Genomic DNA, 22,604 nt, shown 5'->3' with positions numbered 1-22,604 from the left:
GTGGCCCTCGCTGGTTTGGCTCAGTGGATAGAGCCTCTGCCTGCGGACTGAAGGGGCCCAGGTTCAATTCCGGCCAAGGGCACATGCCCAGGTTGCTGGCTCGATCCCCAGTGGGGGGTGTGCAGGAGGCAGCCAATTAATGATTCTCTCTCATCATTGATGTTTCTCTCTCTCCCTCTCCCTTCCTTTCCTCTCTGAAATCAATAAAAATATATTTAAAATTAAAAATAAAAATTCTGTGGCCACAGCAGGTCTGGAACGCGGCGGTTCCAGATGTTCTCCCCTCCCACCCCCACCCCCACCCCGTAACTGGAAGTAGCGGGTCTCAGGGATGCGGGTCCCTCCAGGACTCCTCGGGCCGGGGTCCGTCGCTCCCGCGGCCCAGCTGCAGAGAACAGGGCGGCACCAGACCGGGAGGGGCGGCGGGAGGCGGGGCCGCGGGTCCGGCAGGAATCGCCACGTGGCGGGCTCCACCCAGGCGCCCGCGGAGCCCTGCGGCCCCTCGCGGAGGAAGATTGTCCCTCCGCCGCCGCCGTAGCCGACCGGGCGCAGGCTCCGCCCACGTGCCCGTCCCGCGGGGCGGAGGGGCGTGACCGGGATGGCGGGCCGGGCCGGTGTTGGGGCTGCGCTGTGCTCCGAGCGGTTCGGCTCCCAGGCGGCCCGGGGCTGCAGCGCCGCCGCCGACGGGAGCCTGCGGTGGGAGGCCTGGGGGCGGCGCTGGTGGGGGGGCGCGGGGGGAGCTCCGGGGTCCGCCGCACCCCCTCTCCCGCGCCTGCTGAACGTGTTCCTGCCGCACGGCTTCCCCGACAGCGTCAGCCCGGACTACCTGCCCTACCAGCTGTGGGACTCCGTGCAGGTCAGCGCCGGGCAGCGGCGGGCTGGGGCCGGCTCGGCGGAGCTGTGACAGGTCCCAGGTGCGCCCCAAGGAGAGCTGCTCGCCCTCCCGCCCCCGAGCCCACGCCTCGCCCTCTCCTCCATTCTCCAGGCCTTTGCTTCCAGCCTCTCGGGCTCCCTGGCGACCCACGCCGTCCTGCTGGGCATAGGGGTGGGAAATGCCAGCGCCTCCGTGTCGGCCGCCACGGCCACTTGGCTGCTGAAAGGTAAGCTGGCCCCTGGAGCCTGACCCGCCGCTGCCCTCAGCCCCGCCGCCTGTGGCCTCTTTTTCCTCCACCGAGAAGCCCAGCTCCCTCTCCCCCTCGCCCACGTTCTGGCCTCCAGCCCCGGGCTGTGCTGGGTGTATTTCTAGAGCCATGCCTGAGTAGGTCCGGGAGCCATGTCTCCCCGGTGCCTAGAACAGGGCCTTGCGTCCTGCTAAAGAAAGAACAAAATTCAGCTGAGTAAATGTTATAGATCTTCATCGGCTTTATTCAGTGACTAGTGGTCCAGTGCACAAAATCTGTGCATTGCACAGGGTCGGTGTTCCTCAGCCTGGCCTGCACCCTCTCCAATCTGGGAACACTCGGGGGATGTCTGACTGCCGGTTTAGGCCTGATCCCTCTTGCAATCCAGGACCACTGGCTCCTAACTGCTTGCCTGCCTGCCTGCCTGATCACCCCTAACCACTCTACCTGCTGGCCTGCTTACTCCTAACTACCTCTGCCTCCGTCCCACCACTATGGCTTTGTCTGGAAGGTCTAATTAGCATGTTACCCTTTTAGATGATCTGGGTGGCCGCCCACTGCTGGAATACCCTCATCCCCATCAACCGCAGACACTACCCTGTTCAGAGTCCCTAAGTCACCGGGAGCCCAGATCCCCAACTAACAGCCCCCCCCTCCCCCCCCCCCCCACTTTACTCCCAGGCTCCTGTGGAGGATTGCTGAGGTGACTGAAAGCGCCATCTGCCTGCCCCGTGGGGAATTGGGTGGTACCAGAAAAAAATGTGTAGTTGGTTCTGAGTAGGAGACAGGAGGTTCTGAGAAGAATGAAAGGCATTTTAGATTTTCTGGGGTGCTAGATGGTGCTATAAATAGTAAATGTAGTAATCGTCTGTTAAGTGTGCACAGCCTTTTGGAAAACCACGAAGAAATAAAAGATGCAGGCTGGTTCCCTGCCACCCGGAGAGAGGAGGAGAGAAGAAAAGGGAGACTGCCCCTGCTCCACACCAGGACCCTGGCGCTCTGCGCTGTCCTTGGGGTTGCACTGCCGTTCCCAGGGAGGATTTATCTTTATTTTTAAATATATTGATTTCAGAGAGGAAGGGGAAGGAAGAGAGAGAATCATTGATCAGCTGCCTCCTGCACACCCCACACTGGGGATCGAGCTTACAACCCAGGCATGTGCCCTGACCAGGTATCAAACCATCCTGATTCATAGGTCGATGCTTAACCCACTGAGCCACGTTGGCCAGGATTTAAAACTGGGAATTCGGGTGTTCTGTAAAATGTCCCATTTTTGTTCAAGCTCCAGTTGCTTCATCTGTGAAAGGAAATGATTCCCTCAAACTCAGGACTGTTGTGAAGAGTGGAAGGCATATATATCTCAGGAGCCTGCCAGGGTGCTTAGCAGTCTCCCTCAAGTGCAGGAGTAGGTAAAAGGCCTCAGTCTGGGGGTACCGCTGGCTAAGAACCAGCATACTAGTATACTCCCCAAACACCTGCCTATGACCTCAGGAAATACAAATCTGGGACTTGAGCAGTGGCCCCATGGCCGACTGCACCTTTAATCTCTCACTAGGCATGCCGCCCAGTTAGAAGGCCTCCGTGCCTAAAGAGCAAGGCTGCAGGAGGAGGGCATGTGGTTCCAGTGGAGAGTGGGGAAGGCTGATACAGTATATCACCACCTTATGTGTTGTGAGAAGCTCCCAACCCTCCTTTCCACAGCCAGCTCCCTTCTTGCCGCTCCCACCTAAGAATCCATGTCCTTCAGCTCAAACAAGTGGGGAATCCTCTACCTGCTGTATCTGTCCCCTCCGCCGCCTGCTGTATGAGGCCTTTCCGGTTGTGGGTTCTCAGATGGTCCTTGAACGTAATGAGTGCCACTTTCAGTGGAAGGTGTAGTGTAAACCGATAGGCACACCTTCTGTGCAGGACCAGATGGTAGATATTGTACACTCTGGATGCTGTATAGTTTCAGCCACAACAACCGGATTCCGCCATTGTGTCACAAAAACGTCCATGGACAAGCTGTTGCTAACCTAAAAGTAAAGGGCCTTCCAAAGTTAGAGGCAACAAGCATTTATTTGGGATTCCTGCCTCCCTCCCTGACCTTGGCGGTCGAGCCTGCGAGGTGGGGAGCAGCTGGTGGCTCCCGCTCGGCCTTGGGCTGGCTGCAGTCTCCGTCTGAGTGTGGTGGAAGTGCTGGCTCCAATAAGATGAGACTTTTGCTGCTGCTCCAGGTGGTGGCTTGGCGTTTGGTCCAGAGCGATGCCTCAGCCAACCTGGGCGGCATGCCTAGCGCGAGATTAAAGGTGCAGGTGGCCTCCGGGCCGCTGCTCAAGTTCCAGATTTGTACCTCCTGAGGTCATAGGCAGGTGTTTGGGGTGTATCTGCTGGTTATTAGCCAGCGGTACTCCCAGACATCCACACTGAGGTAGAGAATTACCTCCCTCAACCAATATATAGACACATAGCGTCTTTCCTGTCCTCTTCAAACTAGTATCAATAGGCTGAATAGTTGTTGGCGAGGATCCTTTTGCTTTCTTTGGCAAGCAAGCTCCTAGTATCTGGCAGTGGGACTCAGAAAATAAGGTCTGTGCACGTATGATGGTTTTTCTTCTTGAGCAACATGATTGAGAAACAGTGTATGTCAACTGTGCATTTGAGATAACTTTCAGTGATGGCCTGTGTGGTCTAAGCTGGAGTCTGGTCACCTTCCATCCATGCGGCAGTGCACTCAAATTCTTGACAGTGAAATGAAGCCCGGCCCTGGCTGGTGTGGCTCAGTGGATAGAGCGTCGGCCTGCGGACTGAAGGCTCCCGGGTTCAGATCCATTCAAGGGCACATGCCCAGGTTGCAGGCTTGATCCCCAGTGGGGGGTGTGCAGGAGGCAGCCAATCAGTGATTCTCTCATCATTGATGTTTCTATCTCTCTCTCCCTCTCCCTTCCTCTCTGCATAAAAAAATAGATTTTAAAAAAATGTGCAAGCAGCACTCTGTGGCAGATGATCGACACTGTCTGACACAATTTGAGCTTGCTACAGCAACGAAGTCTAACCTATTCCGGTGCTCTCCTCTGTGAGACAAGCCGTTATATAGACTTAGACAGTGTTAAATTAAGTGAAATTTTTTTAAAAAAAAGGAAGCCCAGTGTGCATATGGATTCAATCCCTTATCATCGATCATAGCCCACCTGTCAGCACTGAAAACTCTTTTACATTAAGGGATTTTGCAAGAGCAATGTGACTGACATTATGAAGACCTGTATTGAAGACAGTAAGCTGTTACTACAGACCAGATGCTTTCGTAGAGAGAGAGAGAAATGTCGACTGGTTGCCTCCTGCACTACTAGGGATCGAGCCCACAACCTGGGCATATGCCCTGATGGACTCAAACTGGCAACCTTTCAATGCACAGAATGGTGCCCAACCAACTGAGCCACACCAGGGCAGACCAGATGGTAGACTCGGTGTACCTCTTGGAAAACCTCAATGCAAGACAGGCTTTTAGTGCTGGCACATTTTGGAATTCTGCACATTGGTGGAGTGCCATAATAACTGTATGGTTATTACCGCCCCCCCCCCCCCATCCACTCAGTTAATTTTTTTTAAATGCAAGCATTACTACTTGTACCTTTTTTCCTTAGTCATATTAGAAATAGTAGCAAAATGAGTTAGAATTTGATTTTTTTTCAAAGATACCTGTTATGATTTTTGTATGAATTTTCCTTTTTTATAGCTTACATTGATCTTTTTGGGAATACAGCTGAAGTTCTCAAATACTTCCCTGATTGGGAATTGAACCTGCAACCTTTTGGTGCACAGTTTGATGCTCAACCAATTGAGCCACACGGGCCAGGGCCCAGCTGCTTTTTGAGTCCTGTTATAGTTCAAGTGTGTTGCCTTGACCAATCTATTGAGTTGATTAACTGGGCCTTTATCCTTAACTCAGTAAAAAACTAAGCAGATATAAGTTAAATAAAACGTAGAATTATTGTCCAGCATACCTGTTAGCAATGTATTTAACAGTCATCTGCTTACATTTTTATTTTTGACTGACAGATTTCAAAAGGCATATACTTTAGATTCACACACAAATAATAGATCATTTACCATTTTAGGATAATTGAAACTGACCTCACCAGAAAATTTAGGTGAATTTCTTTACAACATTAATATTAGATGACCCAAGATCACTTGTCTAATTTAACTTGCCTAACATATATCAGAATGTTATTATATTTGAGGAACAAAATTGAAATATTTTATTCAGTGAATTTAATATCTTTTCAGCATTCTAAAAAGACTCTAAGCCCCAGCCGGTTTGGCTCAGTGGATAGAGCATCTGCCTGCAAACTGAAAGGTCCCAGGTTCGATTCCGGTCAAGGGCACATGCCTGGGTGGTGGGCTCGATCCCCAGGGGGGACTTGCAGGAAGCAGCCGATCCATGATTCTCTCTCATCATGGATGTTTCTATCTCTCTCTCCCTCTTCCTTCCTCTCTGAAATCAATAAAATATATATTTTAAAAAATACTCTAAGGCCGAAACCGGTTTGGCTCAGTGGATAGAGTGTCGGCCTGCGGACTGAGAGGTCCCAGGTTCGATTCCGGTCAAGGGCACGTACCTGGGTTGCGGGCACATCCCCAGTGGGAGGTGTGCAGGAGGCAGCTGATAGATGTTTCTAACTATCTCTCTCCCTTCCTCTCTGTAAAAGAGCAATAAAATATATTTTAAAAAAAATACTCTAAGAATAAGTTAGCAGAAATATGACCATAATGTAGAAAAATATTCACTTAGCAATAGTCTTAACATACTTCGGCCTCCATATAGGAGTAGAAGTGATAGGTCCAGATTTGTTAGTGGCCCTAACAAATTTTCAGTCACAGACACAGTATCTGCTTTCTTGTTTTCTTTGCAAACAGTTCCTTAGGCACAAGGTTGCTTTAGTTCCAGTCTAACGATTATTTTCCTTTGCTTTAACTTTCTAAAGGTTTGAGGCTTAAGACATGCCAGGCAGTTCCTCTGGGATGGCAGCTCCAGGTCCATTTTTTTTTTTCTGTTTGTTTGTGTGTTTTTTTTTTCGTTTGTTTGTTTTACACTGTAAATGAATGGGCACAGCTGTGTTCCAGTAAAATTTTATTTACAAAGACAGGGATTGAAAGCCCACACGCTTAGGCTAAATCTGTTTTTCATACTGACTACTGTTTTTTTGCTCTTACACTGGTTTTGGAACCTGGAGCCATCATTTTCTGGGTCACTGTGGTATCCCCCTGTCTCTGTGCCTGGCACAGAGTAGGTAGCCAGTAAGCATCTGTTGTGCAAATGAAGGTTGGCTGATTCCAGAGACTTCTCTGACTCTTTCTAGCCTGAGGAGGCCTCTCCCTCTGCCCCACACCCCCAGTTCTCTGTCACCAACCTGCAGCTCACATCCTTTTTATTTATTTGCATAATACTGACCACCTGTGAACCTACTGCCCAGCCTGAGAGCCAGAGTATCAGCAGTCACCTCTGAACTTTCCACACAGCATCCTGCTTTTTGTAGTGGTTTTACCATATAGATAGAAACCTAACACCACATTGTTTAGTTTCCTTTGTTTTAGAGCTTTATGAAAAGTACTAGTGGCCCGGTGCATGAAATTCATGTTGGGGGTGGGGGAGGAGTCCCTCAGCCCAGCCTGCACCCTCTCCAATCGGGGACTCCTTGGGGGATGTCCAACTGCCCTCTCACAATCTGGGACCGCTGGCTCCTAACCGCTCACCTGCCTGCCTGCCTGATCTCACCCCTAACTGCTCTCCCCTGCCAACCTGATCGCCCCTAACTGCTTCTGCCTGCCTGATCATCCCTAACTGCCCTCCCCTGCTGGCCTGATCTCGTCCACAACTGCCCTCCCCTGCCGGCCTGATTGCCCCTAACTGCCTCTGCCTCAGCTCCCCCCCCCCCCCCCCACCATGGCTTTGTCCGGAAGGAAGTCGGACGTCCGGAAGATGGCCGGGCGACGAGGTCTAATTAGCATATTACCCTTTTATTAGTATAGATACTGTGCTGTATACAGTCTTCATGGCTGATTTTCATGTCAGGTTTTACCAGGAGTCAGCCGTGTTGATGTGAGTAGCTGCAGTCCATCGGCTTTTCACGAAAAGCTGTCTGATGTGCCACTCAGTGAATGTACCAGAACTCACCTGTGCATTCCGCCAATGAGCATTTGTGTTTTCTCGGCTTTTGTTGTTATGAACACTGCCGCAAAGACTCTTCCTGGCCCATGGTGCACATGGTACAGCGTTCTCTGGGTGTGACTGAGAACTGCTAAGTCCAGGCGCTTCTGCCCGTCCTGCAGCTATGTCTGTCTAGAACTTACCGTGCCAGGCTACACGTCCAAGGACAGTGACGCAAGGCGCCAGGGTCTGCCAGGCCCCACGGGCTCCAGGCTTTTCTCATTCCTCACCAATGCCTCTCTCCCCCAGATTCAACTGGCATGCTGGGCCGCATCATCTTTGCCTGGTGGAAGGGGTGAGTTTGTCTTCCAGGTCAGAGACTTCTGGCCACTCTCCCCACAGTGGTCATATCTGTCTTAGCCCTGGCTGTATTTTCAGCTCCACCTCTCTCCTACCAGTTTCCAGTCATCAGGATCCCTGTCTGACATGAGATCCATGTCACCATTTATCTAGAAGGGATTAAAGGTTTTGTGCCGCCTGCTTCCTCCTTAGGTCAGTACTGGGCAACCTCAGTGATTGAGTGTCTTCTGTTAATTGTGATTGTGGGGTGCAGTGAGATAGTTTATGCCCAGTGCTTAGCACATTGCGTGGCACATAATATGTGCCAGTGAACACGGGCTGCTATTAACTAACTGTGCCTCACAGGCTCCTGTATGTCATCTCTAATCCTCATAACTTTTTAGAGGAGGGCTGAATGTGTACATTTCACAGGTGTGAAGCAAACCTAGAGAGGGAAGTTACCCATGTCACACAGCTCGTAACAGTGAGGTGGGACTTGAACCTAGAGCTGTACTCTTTCTGTGGCAGCCGCAGGCTGCTTCTGGGCAGAGCCCTAGGCCAGGCCCATGTGTTCCGTCAGGGGTTCCCCATGTGTGTCCATCCCCCACCCAGGAGGCTCCCTCTCCCTCTGGGAGATTTCAAGTTAAGGGTCAGGGCTAATGCTGCAGATTCTAAGCTGTGCTGGGGCTGCAACATCTCCTGCACTGGGGAGTGGTCCCAGGGGTGTGTGCATGGGCCAGGGATCACTGCCCGGCAGCAGAGGTGGGCACTGTGGTGCTGTGTAGCTGAAATACCCTGGCCTGGATGTCAGAACCTGGCTCTCTCCTGGCCTGTCCCCCGCTCTCCATGTGATCCCAGGGGAGTCATCTCCCTTCTCTGGGCTGATGAGCTGTCAAATGCAGGGCTACACTAAATATAGTGTTTACCAGTCCAAAATATGGGGACTTCTTGCTGGGTCTCCTCAAAGCAGGAGGAAGGGGGAGGAGATGGCAGAGGGGCCCAGGGCGAGCCTCTCTCAGCAGGGGCCCAGAGGGTGGGGCGCAGGGTTAGTAAGGGGGAGCACTAAGTGACCCCCGGGACCCTCCCAGCTAATGGTGGCGTTCCGGGCAGCAGTGACAGGGTGTTGGGACAGATGTCTGCCGAGCCCTTCAGACCGTACCGTGGCCTGAGGAGGGCCAGCACTGCCCACAGGACGTGTTTTCGTCTGGAATCCAAATTGCAAACCAACCTCTCCTCCCCAACAGGAGCAAACTGGACTGTAATGCCAAGCAGTGGAGGTGAGGAGCTGGGACTAAGGGAAGGGGAGTGTTCTATTGTGAAGATCTCTCACCTCTGACCTCTAACCTCTGACCCTTTCCCCAGGCTTTTTGCTGACATCCTCAACGATATAGCCATGTTCCTCGAGATTATGGCTCCCATATTACCAATCTGTTTCACCATGACCATCTGCATCAGCAATCTGGCCAAGGTACTCACCTAGGGCATCCCTCTACCCAAGACACCTGCCTTAGTGGTGCCATGTGGGCTCACTTGGGGCCCACAGTGAGCCCAGCCTGGGCCCTTTGTTCCGGACACTTCTAGAAAAGTGAAAAGGTTCAGATGCTCCTACCCAGACCCAGCCGTACTCTGATCCTTCTTCAGCCACAGCCTCTGGTGGCTCCCAGTCTGCAGTGGTACCTGGAGCCGCGGTACCGGTGAGGGAGCTCTGAGCTGGGAGAGGAAGGGCGCTCCTGTGCCAGCATCTTCGGACCAGCTCCCTGGCTGCCTTTCATTCTCTCAGGAACATATTTATTGAATACCAGCTGCATGTTTGGCACGGAATGTGGGTCCTCCTGTCTTTGGACAAAAGCCACGAAATTAAATAAGTTTATAGAATTATAGCTCCAGATCAGGGGTCCTCAAACTATGGCCCGCGGGCCACATGCAAATACAAATATTGTATTTGTTCCCATTTTGTTTTTTTACTTCAAAATAAGATATGTGCAGTGTGCATAGGAATTTGTTCTTAGTTTTTTTTAAACTATAGTCCCGCCCTCCAGCGGGCTGAGGGACAGTGAACTGGCCCCTGTTTAAAAAGTTTGAGGACCCCCCTGCTCCAGATAGTCCAGATGAGAAGTGGAGGGGCAAGAGGGCTCAGCAGTGAATGGGGCCCAGTGAGGGATGGAGGAGGTCCCCAGGGACTGGGCCTGAAGAATGAGTGGAGGGTGCAGGGTGGCAGGTCTGAGCGGAAGGAAGTGTGGGTCACGGTCCAGCGGTAGGGCAGACAGCGCAGACGGGTGGTGAGGCGAGGGCCAGTGGGGCGAATGCGAGCTCTTGGTCCCGCCTGGCCGCTCCCCTCACAGGTCCTTTAGGCCGCCCCATCCAGATGAGGAGGCGGAAGCCCAGCAAGATTCCGGAAGAGCTTGGCCAGTCTTCACTCAGGACAAAGCTCCAGGCCCAGAACAAAGATTCCTAAGAAGCCTGAGACCCATCTCAAAGCCCCTCCCTCATTCAGTCGCTCTGGAGCCCTGCCGCTCCGCACTGCTGCCAGGTGCAGACACGCACTCAGGGTGGGGACTCCGCCTCCCTGGCCCATGCACCCAGTGCCTGGAGCATCCCCTCAGCCCCGGGGAGACCCCAGAGAGCATCGCTGGTGGCTGTGGACCCTGCTTCAGGTTCCGCCCTGAGCTCCGCCTGTGGGGCCTGGGTCTCTGTGTAAGGGACTAGAACAGGGCCCTGAACTCCCCCGCCCTCCTCTGCCTCCCTCCACCCCTCTCAGTGACCAGCACCCCGTCCCCAGGGACACTAAATAGAAGCCTGGCTGTCATCCATGCCCTCTCCTCCCCTCCCCGTCACCCTCAGCTAAATCTCCATTCACTTCTGTTCTTTCCCCCCCTGAACCTCTCCATCCATTCACTCCATCTCCACGCCACCCGGGGGCTCCTCGCTGCTGAAAAGCACAGTTGCTTCCTAGGTGGTCTCTCCATTTCTGTTCTCACCCTCTTCGTCCTCAGAGCAGCCCAGTCATCCTTCTAAGAGTGGAAACCAAATCAGCTCACTGCCCGCCCATTGCCTTTAGGATAAAGACTTGTACAGGGTTGCGAGGTTCCGCGTGATTGGGACCCCGCCAGTCACTCCAGCTCGTTTTGCTCTGCGTTCCTCTTACCTTTGACCAATTGATTTCCTCTGCCCACATCACAGCGTGTTTGTTTGCCATCTCCTGATGCATAAGCTTCCTGAGGCAGGGGCTGAGCCTGGATTGTACCACACCATTCCGTCTCGCCTGACAGCTAACAGGGGTTTGATCAGTAGGGGCGGAATGAAGGTGATCACTGACTCTCATCAGCTCATTAGCTTTAGATCTCAGAAGGAGAGCTCCAGGTCCCCTTTGGAGGTCAGGGCCACCTGCGTGGCCTCTGGACTGGTCTGGAAGTTGGCTGGGCCTGCACTGGGGCAGGGAGAGAGTGGAGTTGGTTCCAGGCAGGCAGGATGCAGGCATGAAGTTGGACAGCAGATGGCCTGGGTGCTCGGCCAGGGCAGGGTGCAGCCAGAGCAGAAGCTGGAGGGCAGAAGCTCTGAGCTAAGGACGATTTGGGGCCTCTGCCTTGGAGAGAGAAACTAAGTTCCCCTGGGGTGGGGCCCGCAGGGTGGTATGGCAGGAGAACGTGAGTTTTCTCCTGGAACAAGACGGGAGGTGGGCCTGGTGGAGGTGCAGAGAGAGAACCAATACACGGCAGCATTCAGGGTTTGGCTCTAGGGCAGCGGTTCTCAACCTGTGGGTCGCAACACCTTTGGCGGTTGAACGACCCTTTCACAGGGATCGCCTAAGATCATCCTGCAGATCAGATATTTACATGACGATTCATAACAGTAGCAACATTACAGTTATGAAGTAGCAACGAAAATAATTTTATGGCTGGGTCACAACATGAGGAACCGTATTTAAAGGGCCAGAAGATTGAGAACCACTGCTCTAGGGTCACCAGAGCCTGGTTTTCTCAAGCTGGTTTGAGCCATTTACTTGGCTCACCCACAGAAGTGTCTGTGTTCACAGCTAGGGCCACTCTGACCTTCACCCCTCCCTGTCCCCACCAGTGCATCGTGAGCGTGGCTGGCGGGGCCACTCGGGCTGCACTGACCATGCACCAGGCCCGGAGAAACAACATGGCCGACGTGTCAGCCAAGGACGGCAGCCAGGTGAGCGGCCGGGCTGGAGGGACGGCGTGAGGGACGGGGGGGGCGGGGCGCAGACCAGGTCACAGTTTGGGAGTGTGGAGAGAAGCACCTGAGCGCTCCTGGGGGAGGGGTGGGAGACCGGCCGGAAGAAATTGGGTGCTCCCTGCTCTGACTTTCAGGACGGGTGGTCCGGTGTGAGGGCCCGGGCTCTGGGGGCAGTAAGTCCAAGCTGGTCACCCCAGCCTCTGCCCATCGCCCCTGTGGCAAGAATGAGCCCTGGCCCTGGCCCTCTTTAGGCCATGCCCCCACTCTGGGAGGAGGACCTTCTGATCATGTGAGGCCCACAGGTTAAAGCTCATGGCAACTCAAAAAGTGCTCAGCATGCGAGGTGGCTGGGGTCACTGACTGGCCACAGGCACCCACTCAGCAGTTTAGAGGCCTCTGGCCCAGCCCCTCAGCTGACCAGGGGAGCCTGGAGTGGGGGTGTCGCCACCCCCACAGGCTGAACACTACCGTCCCCCTTGGTCCTCATGCTAAGTGCTTAAGTATATTGCATCATGTAACTCACACCGACCCTAGAAGGTCCATGTTGTTACTCCCCCGACCACGTCCCAGGTCGCCCTGTGCTGTCACTGCCTCTGCGGACGGAGGAGGCCGGGAGCCTTGGGAAATACGCTTGGGGTGGGGGAGGCTGAGGGGGGAGGAGGAGAGTCGATGAGAGAGAAAAGTGCGGGCCAGGGATGTCAGAAGTGTGGCAGGTTTTCTTTGACACTGAAGCAATCTAGAAGCCTCTCTCCTCTCCAGTTCCACTTTCTGGCCTTCTCTTAAATTGTTTTGTTCAGTTTCTAAATAGAGCCTTTTTTAATACATTTTTATTGATTTCAGGGAGGAAAGTAGTGGGAGAGAGAAACATCAGTGATTAGAGAGAATCATTGATCAGCTGCCTCTTGCACGCCCCCTACTGGGGATCGAGCCCACAACCCGCACATGTGCGCTGACCGTGAGGTCGATACTCAACCACTGAGCCACACCAGCTGGGCAAATTTGCCCTTTTGTAACCACCAAGAAAGCACTTCCCCCACACTGTGGACATTTACTTGCCTAAGCATAGAACTACTCAGCTGACTCCTGCAAAACAAAGAAAATGTTTCAAGGGCATTGTATCTGCCAGAGCAGCAGCTGGCATCTTTTTTTGATTGTTTGTTAATCTGCACCTGAGGATATTTTTTTCATTGAATTTTAGAGAGAGTGGAAAGGAGAGAGGGAGGGGGGCATTGGTGAGAGAGACACATCCATGGATTGCCTCCCATACACCGACCAGGGCTGGGGATTGAACCTGGAACCCAGGTACTGAACCCAGGTACGTGATTGACCAAGAATCAAACCAGTGACCCGACACTCTAACCACTGAGCACACTGGCCAGGGTGCAGCTGGTGTCTTTTAAATGACGGTGCACTCACTAATGATGTTGAAAATTTACCAGGCACCCTCCGTGTGTGGAGCCCTGGGTGGTTCTGGGACTGGAAGGGATGTTGTGAAAGGCACTCAGGGACACTCAGTCTGGCCTGCAGGGGAGCCGAGCCCTCCAACTCCCACCCGTCTGCCATTTTCCAGGAGACACTGGTAAACCTGGCAGGGCTCCTGGTCAGCCTCCTGATGCTTCCCCTGGTGTCAGATTGCCCTAGGTAAGCGAGGGCAGGCGAGGGACGGAGGTGCCCGGCTGGGCCTCTGTCCCTGCCGACTGCCTCACGCTCTCGTTCCAGCTTCAGCCTTGGCTGTTTCTTCCTCCTCACTGCCCTCCACGTCTACGCCAACTACCGGGCCGTCCGAGCCCTTGTCATAGAGACCTTGAACGAAGGCCGGCTCTCGCTGGTCCTGAAGCACTTCCTTCAGCGGGGGGAGGTGCTTGACCCCACCTCAGCCAATCAGATGGAGCCGCTGTGGACAGGTGACCCACCCTTGGCCTGAAGTTTTATGTCTCTCAGTCTGTCCTCCTGCCTGGGACTCCTGACTCCAACTTCCCACAGGTTTCTGGCCGTCTCTGTCTCTGTCCTTGGGGGTCCCCCTACATCGCTTGGTTTCCAGGTAAGTAGCCCAGTGTCCCACTCATCACTACTAGCCCCCCACTCCCCACACATTCGCCTCATTCCAGTTACACACTGGCCTTCCTTGACCAGACCCCCCTCTGCTCGGGGTCCTTATTTCCACTGAACAGACTTGGGGTCAGCATGGGTGCTTGAGTGCAGTGGGTGTGTAACGGAGAGGAGATACAAAGGGTATATTTGAGCCCTAGCAGGTTGTTCAGTGGTCAAGTGGTCAGAGCATCGGCCCTTGGACCGAGGGTCACTGGTTCGATTCCAGTCAAGGGCTTATACCTCCATTGCAGGCTCGATCCCTGGCCCCAGTTGGGCATGTGCCAGGCAACCAATCAATATAGCTCTCTCACATCGATGTTTTTCTCTCTGTCTCTTCCCCTCCCTTCCACTCTCCCTAAAAAATCAATGAAAAAAAAACTCTTGGGTAAGGATTAACCAAAAAAAAAGGTTATATTTGTTGGATAAAGGAGTAATGGGTGGATGGGGCAAATGGATGGCTAGATGCAGAAAGGAGGGTGGCTGTGGGGTGTGTGAAGAATGGCTAAGGGATGGTGGGAAGTGGGTGAAGGACATGAATAGGCAGTTATGGCTCACAGGTGGCTGTTCATTTGACTGGGTGGTTACCCTGCCTTTGCTTTCTCCTCCCCACTGCACTCCCTTTCCTTCAGTGTCGTTGAGCTGCAGCAACTGGCTGAGGGACACCAAGAACCTTACCTCCTTCGCTGGGACCAGTCTCAAAGTAAGTGTCTCCCGCCTTAGACTCACCGCCTGGGGTCGGCTCCCATTCCTCCAGCTCCAGGCCCGCAGCCCTGCACAGTTCGGAGCCCACCTGGTGCCCTGAGCCAGCTCTTGACTAAGACTCCAGTGTTCAGTTATAGCCGCATGCCCCAGGGCGTTCCCTTTGCGCTCTGTAAAACGGAGCCAGCAGTGCCTGCCTTTTTCCTGCAGTGTGTTTGGAGGATCGGATAAGATGATACGTAAGAGCACTGTGTACATTGCAGCACACTTACTCAGATAAGGCAGTTCCCTTTAGATGTCTCAGGGGGACCACTTTTCTCTCATCCCAAGTCACTCCTTGAGGAAAAAAGTCCTAAAGTTTACTGTTCTGCTGGTCGTATGTTAAAAGGTGCTTATTCTCATGAGCCATTAAAAGCATGCGAAATAAACCCACCTCCCTGAGCCGCAGTGACGTTGCGTTTGGAAAGTGGGCATTTCAGTCGGGCCAGAGCATTGGGGGCAGCAGGAGGTGACGTTGTGGAGGAAAGGGGAGACGGCCTTTCACGCCAGCCAAGGCCTCGGGCAGACAGGGATGAAGCGAGGTCATGGGATCAAGAGTGTTTGGGGAGGTGGCCTTCCCTGGTACCAGTCTGTCCCTGGGTCTCCAGATCAGGTACAGGTCGTGCTGAGCCAGGAGGCAGGCCCTGAGACCGTCCTAAGGGCCGCCACACACGGGCTGGTGCTCGGCGCCCTGCGGGAAGACGGGCCCCTCCCAAGAGAGCTGGGCAAGCTGAGGAGCCAGGTGCGGGCAGGTAAGAGCCTCTAGGCTGCTGATGACTCCGGGGGAGGGGGGGGGGGGAGAGGCTGTTCAGCCTGGGGACCCAAGAACTCTTCTGCGTCCCCATCCAGGCCCTAACACAGAGAGCTGGGTCATCGTCAAGGAGACACACCAGGTGCTGGACGAGCTTTTCCCAGAGTTCTTGAGAGGTAACATCCCGCAGGCTCTCAGCCCCTGAGCCTTCTCCCCAGGGCCCTGCCTGCCCCGCCCCCGCCACCTGGGACGAGGCAGATCTGGTTCTCTGTGAGCGGAAGTGTGGCCTCAGTTTCTGCAGGATGGAGATTAGGATGGTCCCTGAGGCTGTCAGTGCTGTCTCTGTATGTAGTCCCAGTTGGCATTGAAGAACCAGGGTGAGAGGGGGCTCACAGATGACTGGTGCCGATCTTTTATTAGCCGCTGTTCCATCCCACCCCTTCTCCATGGCTAGCTCAGTGAGTTCCCGCTGCACCAGATGAGGTGTTAGCCTCATTTTTAGCCAGAAGTCACCCAGCAGAGGCCAGGGAAGCCAGAGCAGGGCATAAGGCCTGCACCCAACCTGTGCCACTCCTTACCAGGGTCAGCCCAGCCTCCTCCCCAGCGGCCCCCTAGTACCAATACCCCCATGACCTCTCCCCAGGGCTGCAGGATGCGGGCTGGGAGACTGAGAAGCACCAGCTGGAGGTGGATGAGTGGAGGGCCACATGGCTCCTGTCTCCAGAAAAGAAGGTCTTGTGAGCAGCCCAGATGGAGGCCAGACGGAGCCTGAAGCAAGAGCATTGGCTGCAGCAGGATGTGGGAAAGGCAGCTTTATTTTTCACGGGGGAACGGCTGAAGCAGGTTGGCCGGGGCCTCAGGAGGTAACTGCCTGCCAGATGGCTTGGGCCCCAGACAGGGACAAGGTAGAGAGAAGGGGAATCACGGCCTTCCTCCTGCCCTGCCTGTGGCTCAGGGTGCCCAGCACAGTCAGCCTCAGGCATAAAAGCCCCAGAGGAAGGTGGCCACGGCCATCATGAGCAGGGCGTTGAGGTTGACCACACGGGCCCAGTGCGGGTCCTCACTGATGTCCTCCAGCCGCCTGGCTGCCGCATCCACCTCCTCCTGTGTGGGGGGCGGGGGACTGCCTGCCCCGCCCCTGCCCATTCCACAGAACCAGAGCAGGCACTGGCGGAGCGGGCCTGGTGCCGGGCGCGGGGGCTCTGGGAGAAATTGAAGCCCGACAGTTAGAGTGAGGGAGCTTGCCGCCCTCCGCTCTGCAGCCCCACCTCCTGGGCGGTGCCTCACCCTCCATCTCCACGGCGTGCTCCAGACGCCCGTTCTGCACAGGGACTGAGGCCGGACCTTCCAGCTCCTCAGCGTCCAGGTCCTCCCGCTCCTCCTTGCTGTGCCGGAGACTGAATACCAGGCGGTGGAGCTGGGGAGAGTGGGAGCAGGGACCAAATGGGAGTTCTGTTTCCCGCCTCAGGCCCAGGTGTCTCCCGTCCACACTGGCACGCCCTATCCTCCCTCTGTCCTGCGGGACGCAGCCCAGGCTCAGTCACTCAAACATGGCCTCTTGGCTGCCCTTGCCCCTCGGGCTAAACCAAGCTCCTCAGCTGGGTGTTTAAAGCTCTTGGCCCTCCTTCACCCAGAGGCTCCTGTCCGCTCCAAATTGTAGTACTTAGTCTCCAGGCTCAGTCCTGGCTGTCCCTTCCTGCGGGCATTTGCTCGGATTTCCTCCTGTGGCCTTCCCCCTACTTCTCTGCCCATGGAATCCCGTCCATCCTCTGGCCCCCAACCAGCCCTGCCCTGGGCACTTGCCCTGCAGCACAAGACTAAGCCCTGTTGTGGGCTTTCAGGAAAGTGTCCTGTCCCTCAGCCACCATCAGCCTGTTTTGAGTCCCAAAGGCCAGGCCAAGGACTTTGGGAGCTTGAATCACTTCCCCTACAATCTTCAAGCCATCTCCCCCAAACCACCTCAAATAAATGTCATTAAATGAAAACATTGTGATGGCTTTGCAAATGCGACTTCAAACTGGACTCCCCGCCTGCCCTCACCAGCCCTCAGTATAGGAAACCGGGTCCTCTCCACTGGGTGGTCCTGGGAGCTACTGGCGAACAGCGGACAGGGCCACGCCGGCCCACGTGGCACATGCTTGGTGGCCGCCCGGAGGCGACACCTACGTGCTTGCGCGGGATGGGCGCTGTGCACAGTGAGATGACGATGGTGAGGAGGCCCGAGCAGACGAAGAGCACGATGGCGAAGTAGAGGTAGTGCACCCCGCAGAGGAGTGCCGGGCATGCGGAGGGTCGGACGCAGCTGCCGGAGCCAAAGGAAAACTCGGGAATAAGGCGCGCCAGGCCCATCAGCAGGCCCCCGATCAGTCCCCAGAAGGCACCCTGCGGGGGAGACAAGCGTCAGCCTTCTCCGAGGTGAGGTCGGCCCTGCGCCAAGCGGACAGCTCCGCGCGTGCGCACCTTCTCGTTGACGCGGGGCACGAAGAGCGCCAGCACGAAGACCGCGGACACGGGCGGCGCCAGGTAGCTGGAGACGGCCTGGATGTAGTCGAAGAGCTGCCCGCCCTGGGCCGCCTGCACCACGGGCAGCCAGGCCACCGACACCGCCACGATGAACACCACCCAGAGCCTGCGGCGGGCGGCCATCAGACTTCCCCGGGCCCCTCTCCCCAGCCCCGCCAGTGCGCCGTCCCCTTCCCGGGGTGACTCGGGCCGCACCGTCCTACTAGCAGCAGCTCGCGGTCCCCCGCGCGAGGCCGCAGGCGCGTGTAGATGTCCATGGTGAACAGGGTGCTGCTGCTGTTGAAGATGGAGGCCAGCGAGGACATGAGCGCGGCCAGCATGACCGCCAGCATGAGTCCTCGCAGACCTGCGGGCCGACGGGAGCAGTGAGTCCCGGAAACCGGGGCGGGGGGCGGGGCGGAGGGGGGCTGGGCAGCCGGTGACCCCTCCCCCGTCAGGCTCCAGAGCCGCCCACGCTGTGGGCTGGGGCCACCTGCGTGCTCGCCCTCACCGTTGGGCATGAGCTTGACGACGAGCCGCGGGTAGGCGATGTTGGAGCAGCCCACCTCGGTGCCGCACACGCGCTTGCACACCTCGGGCACCACGCACGCCACTTCGTCTGGGGGAGAGGGCACGACACACCTAGGACAGGGCCTGGTCCGGGAACGCGGATCCCTGCAGTGGGGGCTGGGAATCTAACGGAGCGGAGGTGGGAGCCCTGGAGGGAGGCGGGACTGGATGGCCAGGGCCCCACATCTTAGGGGAAGCGGACGCCCAGTCCTTCTGCAGGAAGGGGCCTGGGTGGGGCACACATTACCCGGGTAAAGAATGCGGCTGATCATGCCGGGCATGACCATCAGGAACATGGGCATCAGCTTCAAGTAGCCGCACAGGATGCAGCCCGCCTTGATGTGGGTCAGGTTCTTCCCCGCCAGGCAGCGCTGCACGATGACCTGTGACCTGGGGCGTTCAGCGCCTGTGGCCAGTGCCAGACACCCCGCCTCCTAGGCCTCGCCTCAGGCCTCGCCTCAACTCTGGGCGCTAACTCAGGCCCTGCCTGGCTCCTGGCTCAGCGCGGCAGCAATTCCGCTCCATGCACAGCCCCTGCGGGTTGGACCCGGCTTCCTCGGGTTTAGCTCCACCCGGCAGGGTTCCCACGCCCTCAGCCCAGCCCCACTGGATGGTTTCAGGCTCCACCCATCTCAGCCCCGCTCACACTAGTTCTGGCTCTGCCCCAGCCTTGCTCCCCACCCAACCCCTGACCTCGCACCTGGTCGCTGCACCAGTACCAGCCGGAGACGATGGTCAGCCCCAGGAGCAGCGCAGGCCACGGCAGGTCCCCCGTGACAGGGTCCCGGAGCAGGTGGTAGGAGTCGGCCCGGGGTTGGTAGCAGGAGCTGGAGATGTTGCCCACGGCCGGATCCTCCGACACCGTCAGCGACGTCATTGCCCCCAAGTATTTGTCGAAAAGCCCAGAGTACCCGCCCACCTCATGGAAGGCTGTGTGGGCAAAACCGTCAGGGGACCGGGCCCCCGCGCCAAGGCCCTCCCTAGAACCCACGCCTGGGACTCGTGGTGTCCCAGCTTCCAGCGCGAGCCCTGCCCTCGGCCTCCGCCCCCTCCCCACGGGGCGTACCGTAACCCATGAGGATGCAGGCGCCCCCGAGAATGACGAAGGTCTGCACGGTGTCCGTGTACATCAGCGCCGCCAGCCCTCCTGCAAGGGGCCTGGTCAGTGGGGGCAGCCCGGACAGGCTGCTGCTCGGGCAGACCGCGTGGTTGTTGGCATATGAAAAGGTGCCCCTTCCCGGAGAACACGTTTCAAAGCCACGGCCCACTCACTGGCTCAAGCGCTCGTGAGGTGGAGGCGGGACTGCGAGCAGAGCCGGGCTGCGTGGCTCCCATCACACCCCGAGCCCCTCCCTTCCCTACGCCCCCCACGGCCACCTGTCACAGTGTAGACCATGGTGATGCCCAGGAGCGCGATGACGGAGGCGTAGATGTTCCAGCCGAGAGCCTGTTGAATGAATACCGCCCCCGAGAACATGTCCACCTGGGGGAGGAGCGAGCAGGCAGGTCAGGCCCAGAGGCCGGGGCAGGGGCGCAGTTCCACCTCCTGCCCAGACCACAGCGCTGGGTGGTCACGCCTCCAAGGCGCGCTCATTTTTCCATACCCTGACCTCCCCAGGTCTCACCCACGGTGGCCGTGGCCCCAGAAATGCGTGACTCCCAACCCCCATCGGGACCTCACGTCCACTTCTCCTTGGTCCCGCCCCCTCCAGGACTTTCCAAAGCGCTTCCATCCGCGACCCCGCCCTTCCGGGGCCCTGTCCCGCCCGCCCGCCCGCCCGCCTCGCGCGCGCACCGAAATCTTGGTGAAGATGTACAGAAAGAGCGAGAGCACGGACAGGTAGAGGCGGATGCGATGGCCGCCGAAGCGCTTGCGCAGGTACTGCGGCATGGTGATGACGCCCGCGGTCAGGTACACCGGCACGAAGAGCCAGCCGAGCAGCAGCACCACAAACAGCGCCTGCGGGCACAGGGCAGCTGGGCGACTCCCAGTCCCAGACCCCGCCTGCAGCGCCTCCTACCCCTGAGGGTATGAGACCCCTCTCTCCTTCTTGGGCTTTTCACTAGAGCCCTCCTTGCCTCCCAGGCCACCACCCCTGGCCAGTCCTTCCCAAGAGGTCCCTGCCCCTAACCCCCAAGCACTGGAGTCCAAGCACAGACCCCTCAGCCTGACCCCAGCTCCGCCAGGAAGGGCTGCTTCCCCTCTCCTCCCAACCCAGGAAACCAGGGAGGCTCAGCTCAGAGGCCTCCTCCTCCAGGAAGCCCTGAGCGCAAAGCCCTGACCGCCCCAGCTTTCCAAGGCGCGCCTCAGTCCCAGAGCCTTGTCTCCCACTTCTGCAAGGGCTTTAACTCGGCCCAGGGGCCTCATAGGCCACACTTCCGAGAGCATCGGAACAAGCACTTCACTGTCGCTGAGGCTGTGCACCCCACTTCCGAGAGGAGTACGTAGGCCACGGAGGTAGGGGCTGGTCCCGGCTCACATGGCAGGTCAGCAGCAGGACCTACCCCTACCCTGAAAATGGTCATTTCCTACATCCCTCTGCTTCCAAGCTGTACCTGTGACCCTCACCTGAAGCAAACCGCACCCACAATCAGTCTCACACCCGCCCTGCCCGAGCCTCCCTAGGCGTACCCTTCCAGGGGTTCCCACTGAGGGTGGGGGTTACTGGCAAAAAGGGGGCTCACATTCCACTCAAATCCAGCCACAGCCAAGCCGCTGGCAGCACCAGTCCCCGCCAGACCCACAAAGTGGCCACTGCCGATGTTGCTGGCAAAGAGAGAGGCCCCGACCTGGGCGGCCGGGGGCACGGTGAGCAGGATGCTTCTCTAGCCCCCTCCGCCCCCACAGCCCGCTCTCTCACCGGCCACCACACCATGCTCCGTCCGGCCAGGAAGTAGCCGCCCACGGTGCCTCTGTTGGTTCTGCACATGGACTGGGGGACAGGAGTTGGGGGAGACCTGGGCTCAGGGCGCGTCTTTGGACCTCATTAGCCTTCTCAACACATTCCTCAGCCTTGTTTCAGGCTGAAGATTAACCCGCGCTCTGCTCCCCAATGGTTCACACCCCACCCCCACAACCTCTTCCCAGGCCCCCAGAGCCACCCAAGCCCTAAGCTGTTGTCCAGCTACCCAAGCCTGACTTTTCCGGGGCCCTGGTTCAGGCCATGGGCTTCTGTCAGCCATGACATAGATGGCGAACAGAGGCCTCACTTAGAATGCTGTCCCCAAGAACAGCCAACCAAGGATGGGAAGCAAAGAATGAGTGGTGATTAGGCCTCTTACGGCTATCAAAAGATTTATTTGGGGGGACAAGTCTCCCCCCTCCTTTCCCAAGCACCTGGTTTCTCCCTCAAGGATCTAGGCATTCTGCCCCTACTGCCACCTGCAGTTTCCCTGCGCCAGGCCCCAGAAACCTGGCCCCAGCAGCACCCCCCCAACTTCTCACCCACAAGCCGACACCAATGACCAGCAGGAAGTAAGCAGCAATGACCACGATGTCAGCAGGGTTGTCGATTAAGACCCTCTGCTCCTCCAGCTCTGGCGCCAAGCTTGCCTCTGTGTAGTCCTCCATTCTGTCCAGGATCTGCCCCTCAAGGGACCAGCCCCGGGGTTCTCTCAGGGGAGGGGTTAATGGTTACCTCAGGTGCAGTGAGCTGACAAATCACCCAGGCCTTGTCCCCCCTCCCCGCCTTTGTTTAGCTGAATCAGGTCACATCAAGACCGAAGGCTGGTCCTGGGGAGGTGGACCCTTTCAAGTCCAGGAACACTCCTTCCTGGGCCTCAGTCCCTACCTCTTCCCTAGTGCCTCAGGCTCAAAATCACCCCCTAAAACACGCCAACTTTTCAGCCTTGACCTAGGGAGTCTGGCTGAGTCAGCCCCTGGTTCTGACCAATCCAGAGGGATCATCTTCAAACCCTCGCCTGACATTGTGAGTCCCCTGCTCAGAAGCACTCCATAGCTCTCCATCACAGTCAGGGCCCGCCAGGCCCCAACTCCACCCACCCTTGCCCTTTCCCCCAACCAAATCTAGTTTCCTTCCTACTCCTTTGCCCTGCCCAACTCGTGTACGTTCATACCCCCAAACCTCTGCTTAGAATGCCTCCCTGTCTCCCAAACAGCCAACTCCTACCCAGCCTTCAGTACCCAGCCCTGTTACTGCTT

At 56.8% G+C, this 22,604-nt stretch overlaps 2 protein-coding genes and 1 pseudogene across 4 annotated transcripts; 2 read left to right on the top strand and 1 right to left on the bottom strand.

Moving 5' to 3' along the window:
- Positions 1–598: 598 nt before the first annotated feature.
- On the top strand, positions 599–17,351 carry RUSF1 (RUS family member 1; the record flags this gene model as incomplete). Of its 2 annotated transcripts, XR_013995830.1 has the most annotated exons (14): positions 599–856; positions 986–1,100; positions 7,561–7,606; positions 8,835–8,867; positions 8,953–9,058; positions 11,665–11,766; positions 13,361–13,431; positions 13,510–13,694; positions 13,774–13,831; positions 14,511–14,581; positions 15,228–15,371; positions 15,469–15,546; positions 16,014–16,213; positions 16,633–17,351. XR_013995830.1 is itself a non-coding variant. In XM_081088603.1 (13 exons), 13 exons carry the CDS (start codon positions 599–601, stop codon positions 16,109–16,111), a joined length of 1,365 nt encoding a protein of 454 aa, XP_080944729.1. In that variant the 3' UTR covers positions 16,112–17,351. The 2 variants fall into 2 exon arrangements, 1 of the variants encoding a protein (XP_080944729.1); XM_081088603.1 differs by having other exon boundaries at positions 16,014–17,351.
- LOC308518086 (thioredoxin reductase-like selenoprotein T) lies at positions 3,314–4,155 on the top strand (annotated as a pseudogene). The gene is made up of 2 exons: positions 3,314–3,873; positions 4,143–4,155. The product of its transcript is annotated as a thioredoxin reductase-like selenoprotein T (transcript).
- Positions 16,169–22,013, bottom strand: SLC5A2 (solute carrier family 5 member 2; the record flags this gene model as incomplete). Its single annotated transcript, XM_081089809.1, has 14 exons — positions 16,169–16,572; positions 16,658–16,787; positions 17,537–17,752; positions 17,831–17,999; positions 18,089–18,239; positions 18,384–18,491; positions 18,690–18,825; positions 19,143–19,372; positions 19,509–19,589; positions 19,820–19,925; positions 20,238–20,402; positions 21,128–21,232; positions 21,304–21,375; positions 21,888–22,013. The coding sequence occupies 14 exons, from the start codon at positions 22,011–22,013 to the stop codon at positions 16,346–16,348; spliced, it is 2,022 nt and encodes a 673-aa protein (XP_080945935.1). The 3' UTR covers positions 16,169–16,345.
- Positions 22,014–22,604: the final 591 nt, after the last annotated feature.

The sequence above is a fragment of the Myotis nattereri genome, assembly GCF_964212035.1.
Source record: "Myotis nattereri genome assembly, chromosome: 4".
In the NCBI taxonomy this organism is placed as follows: domain Eukaryota; kingdom Metazoa; phylum Chordata; class Mammalia; order Chiroptera; family Vespertilionidae; genus Myotis; species Myotis nattereri.
This window is presented reverse-complemented; position numbering and strand designations above follow the sequence as displayed.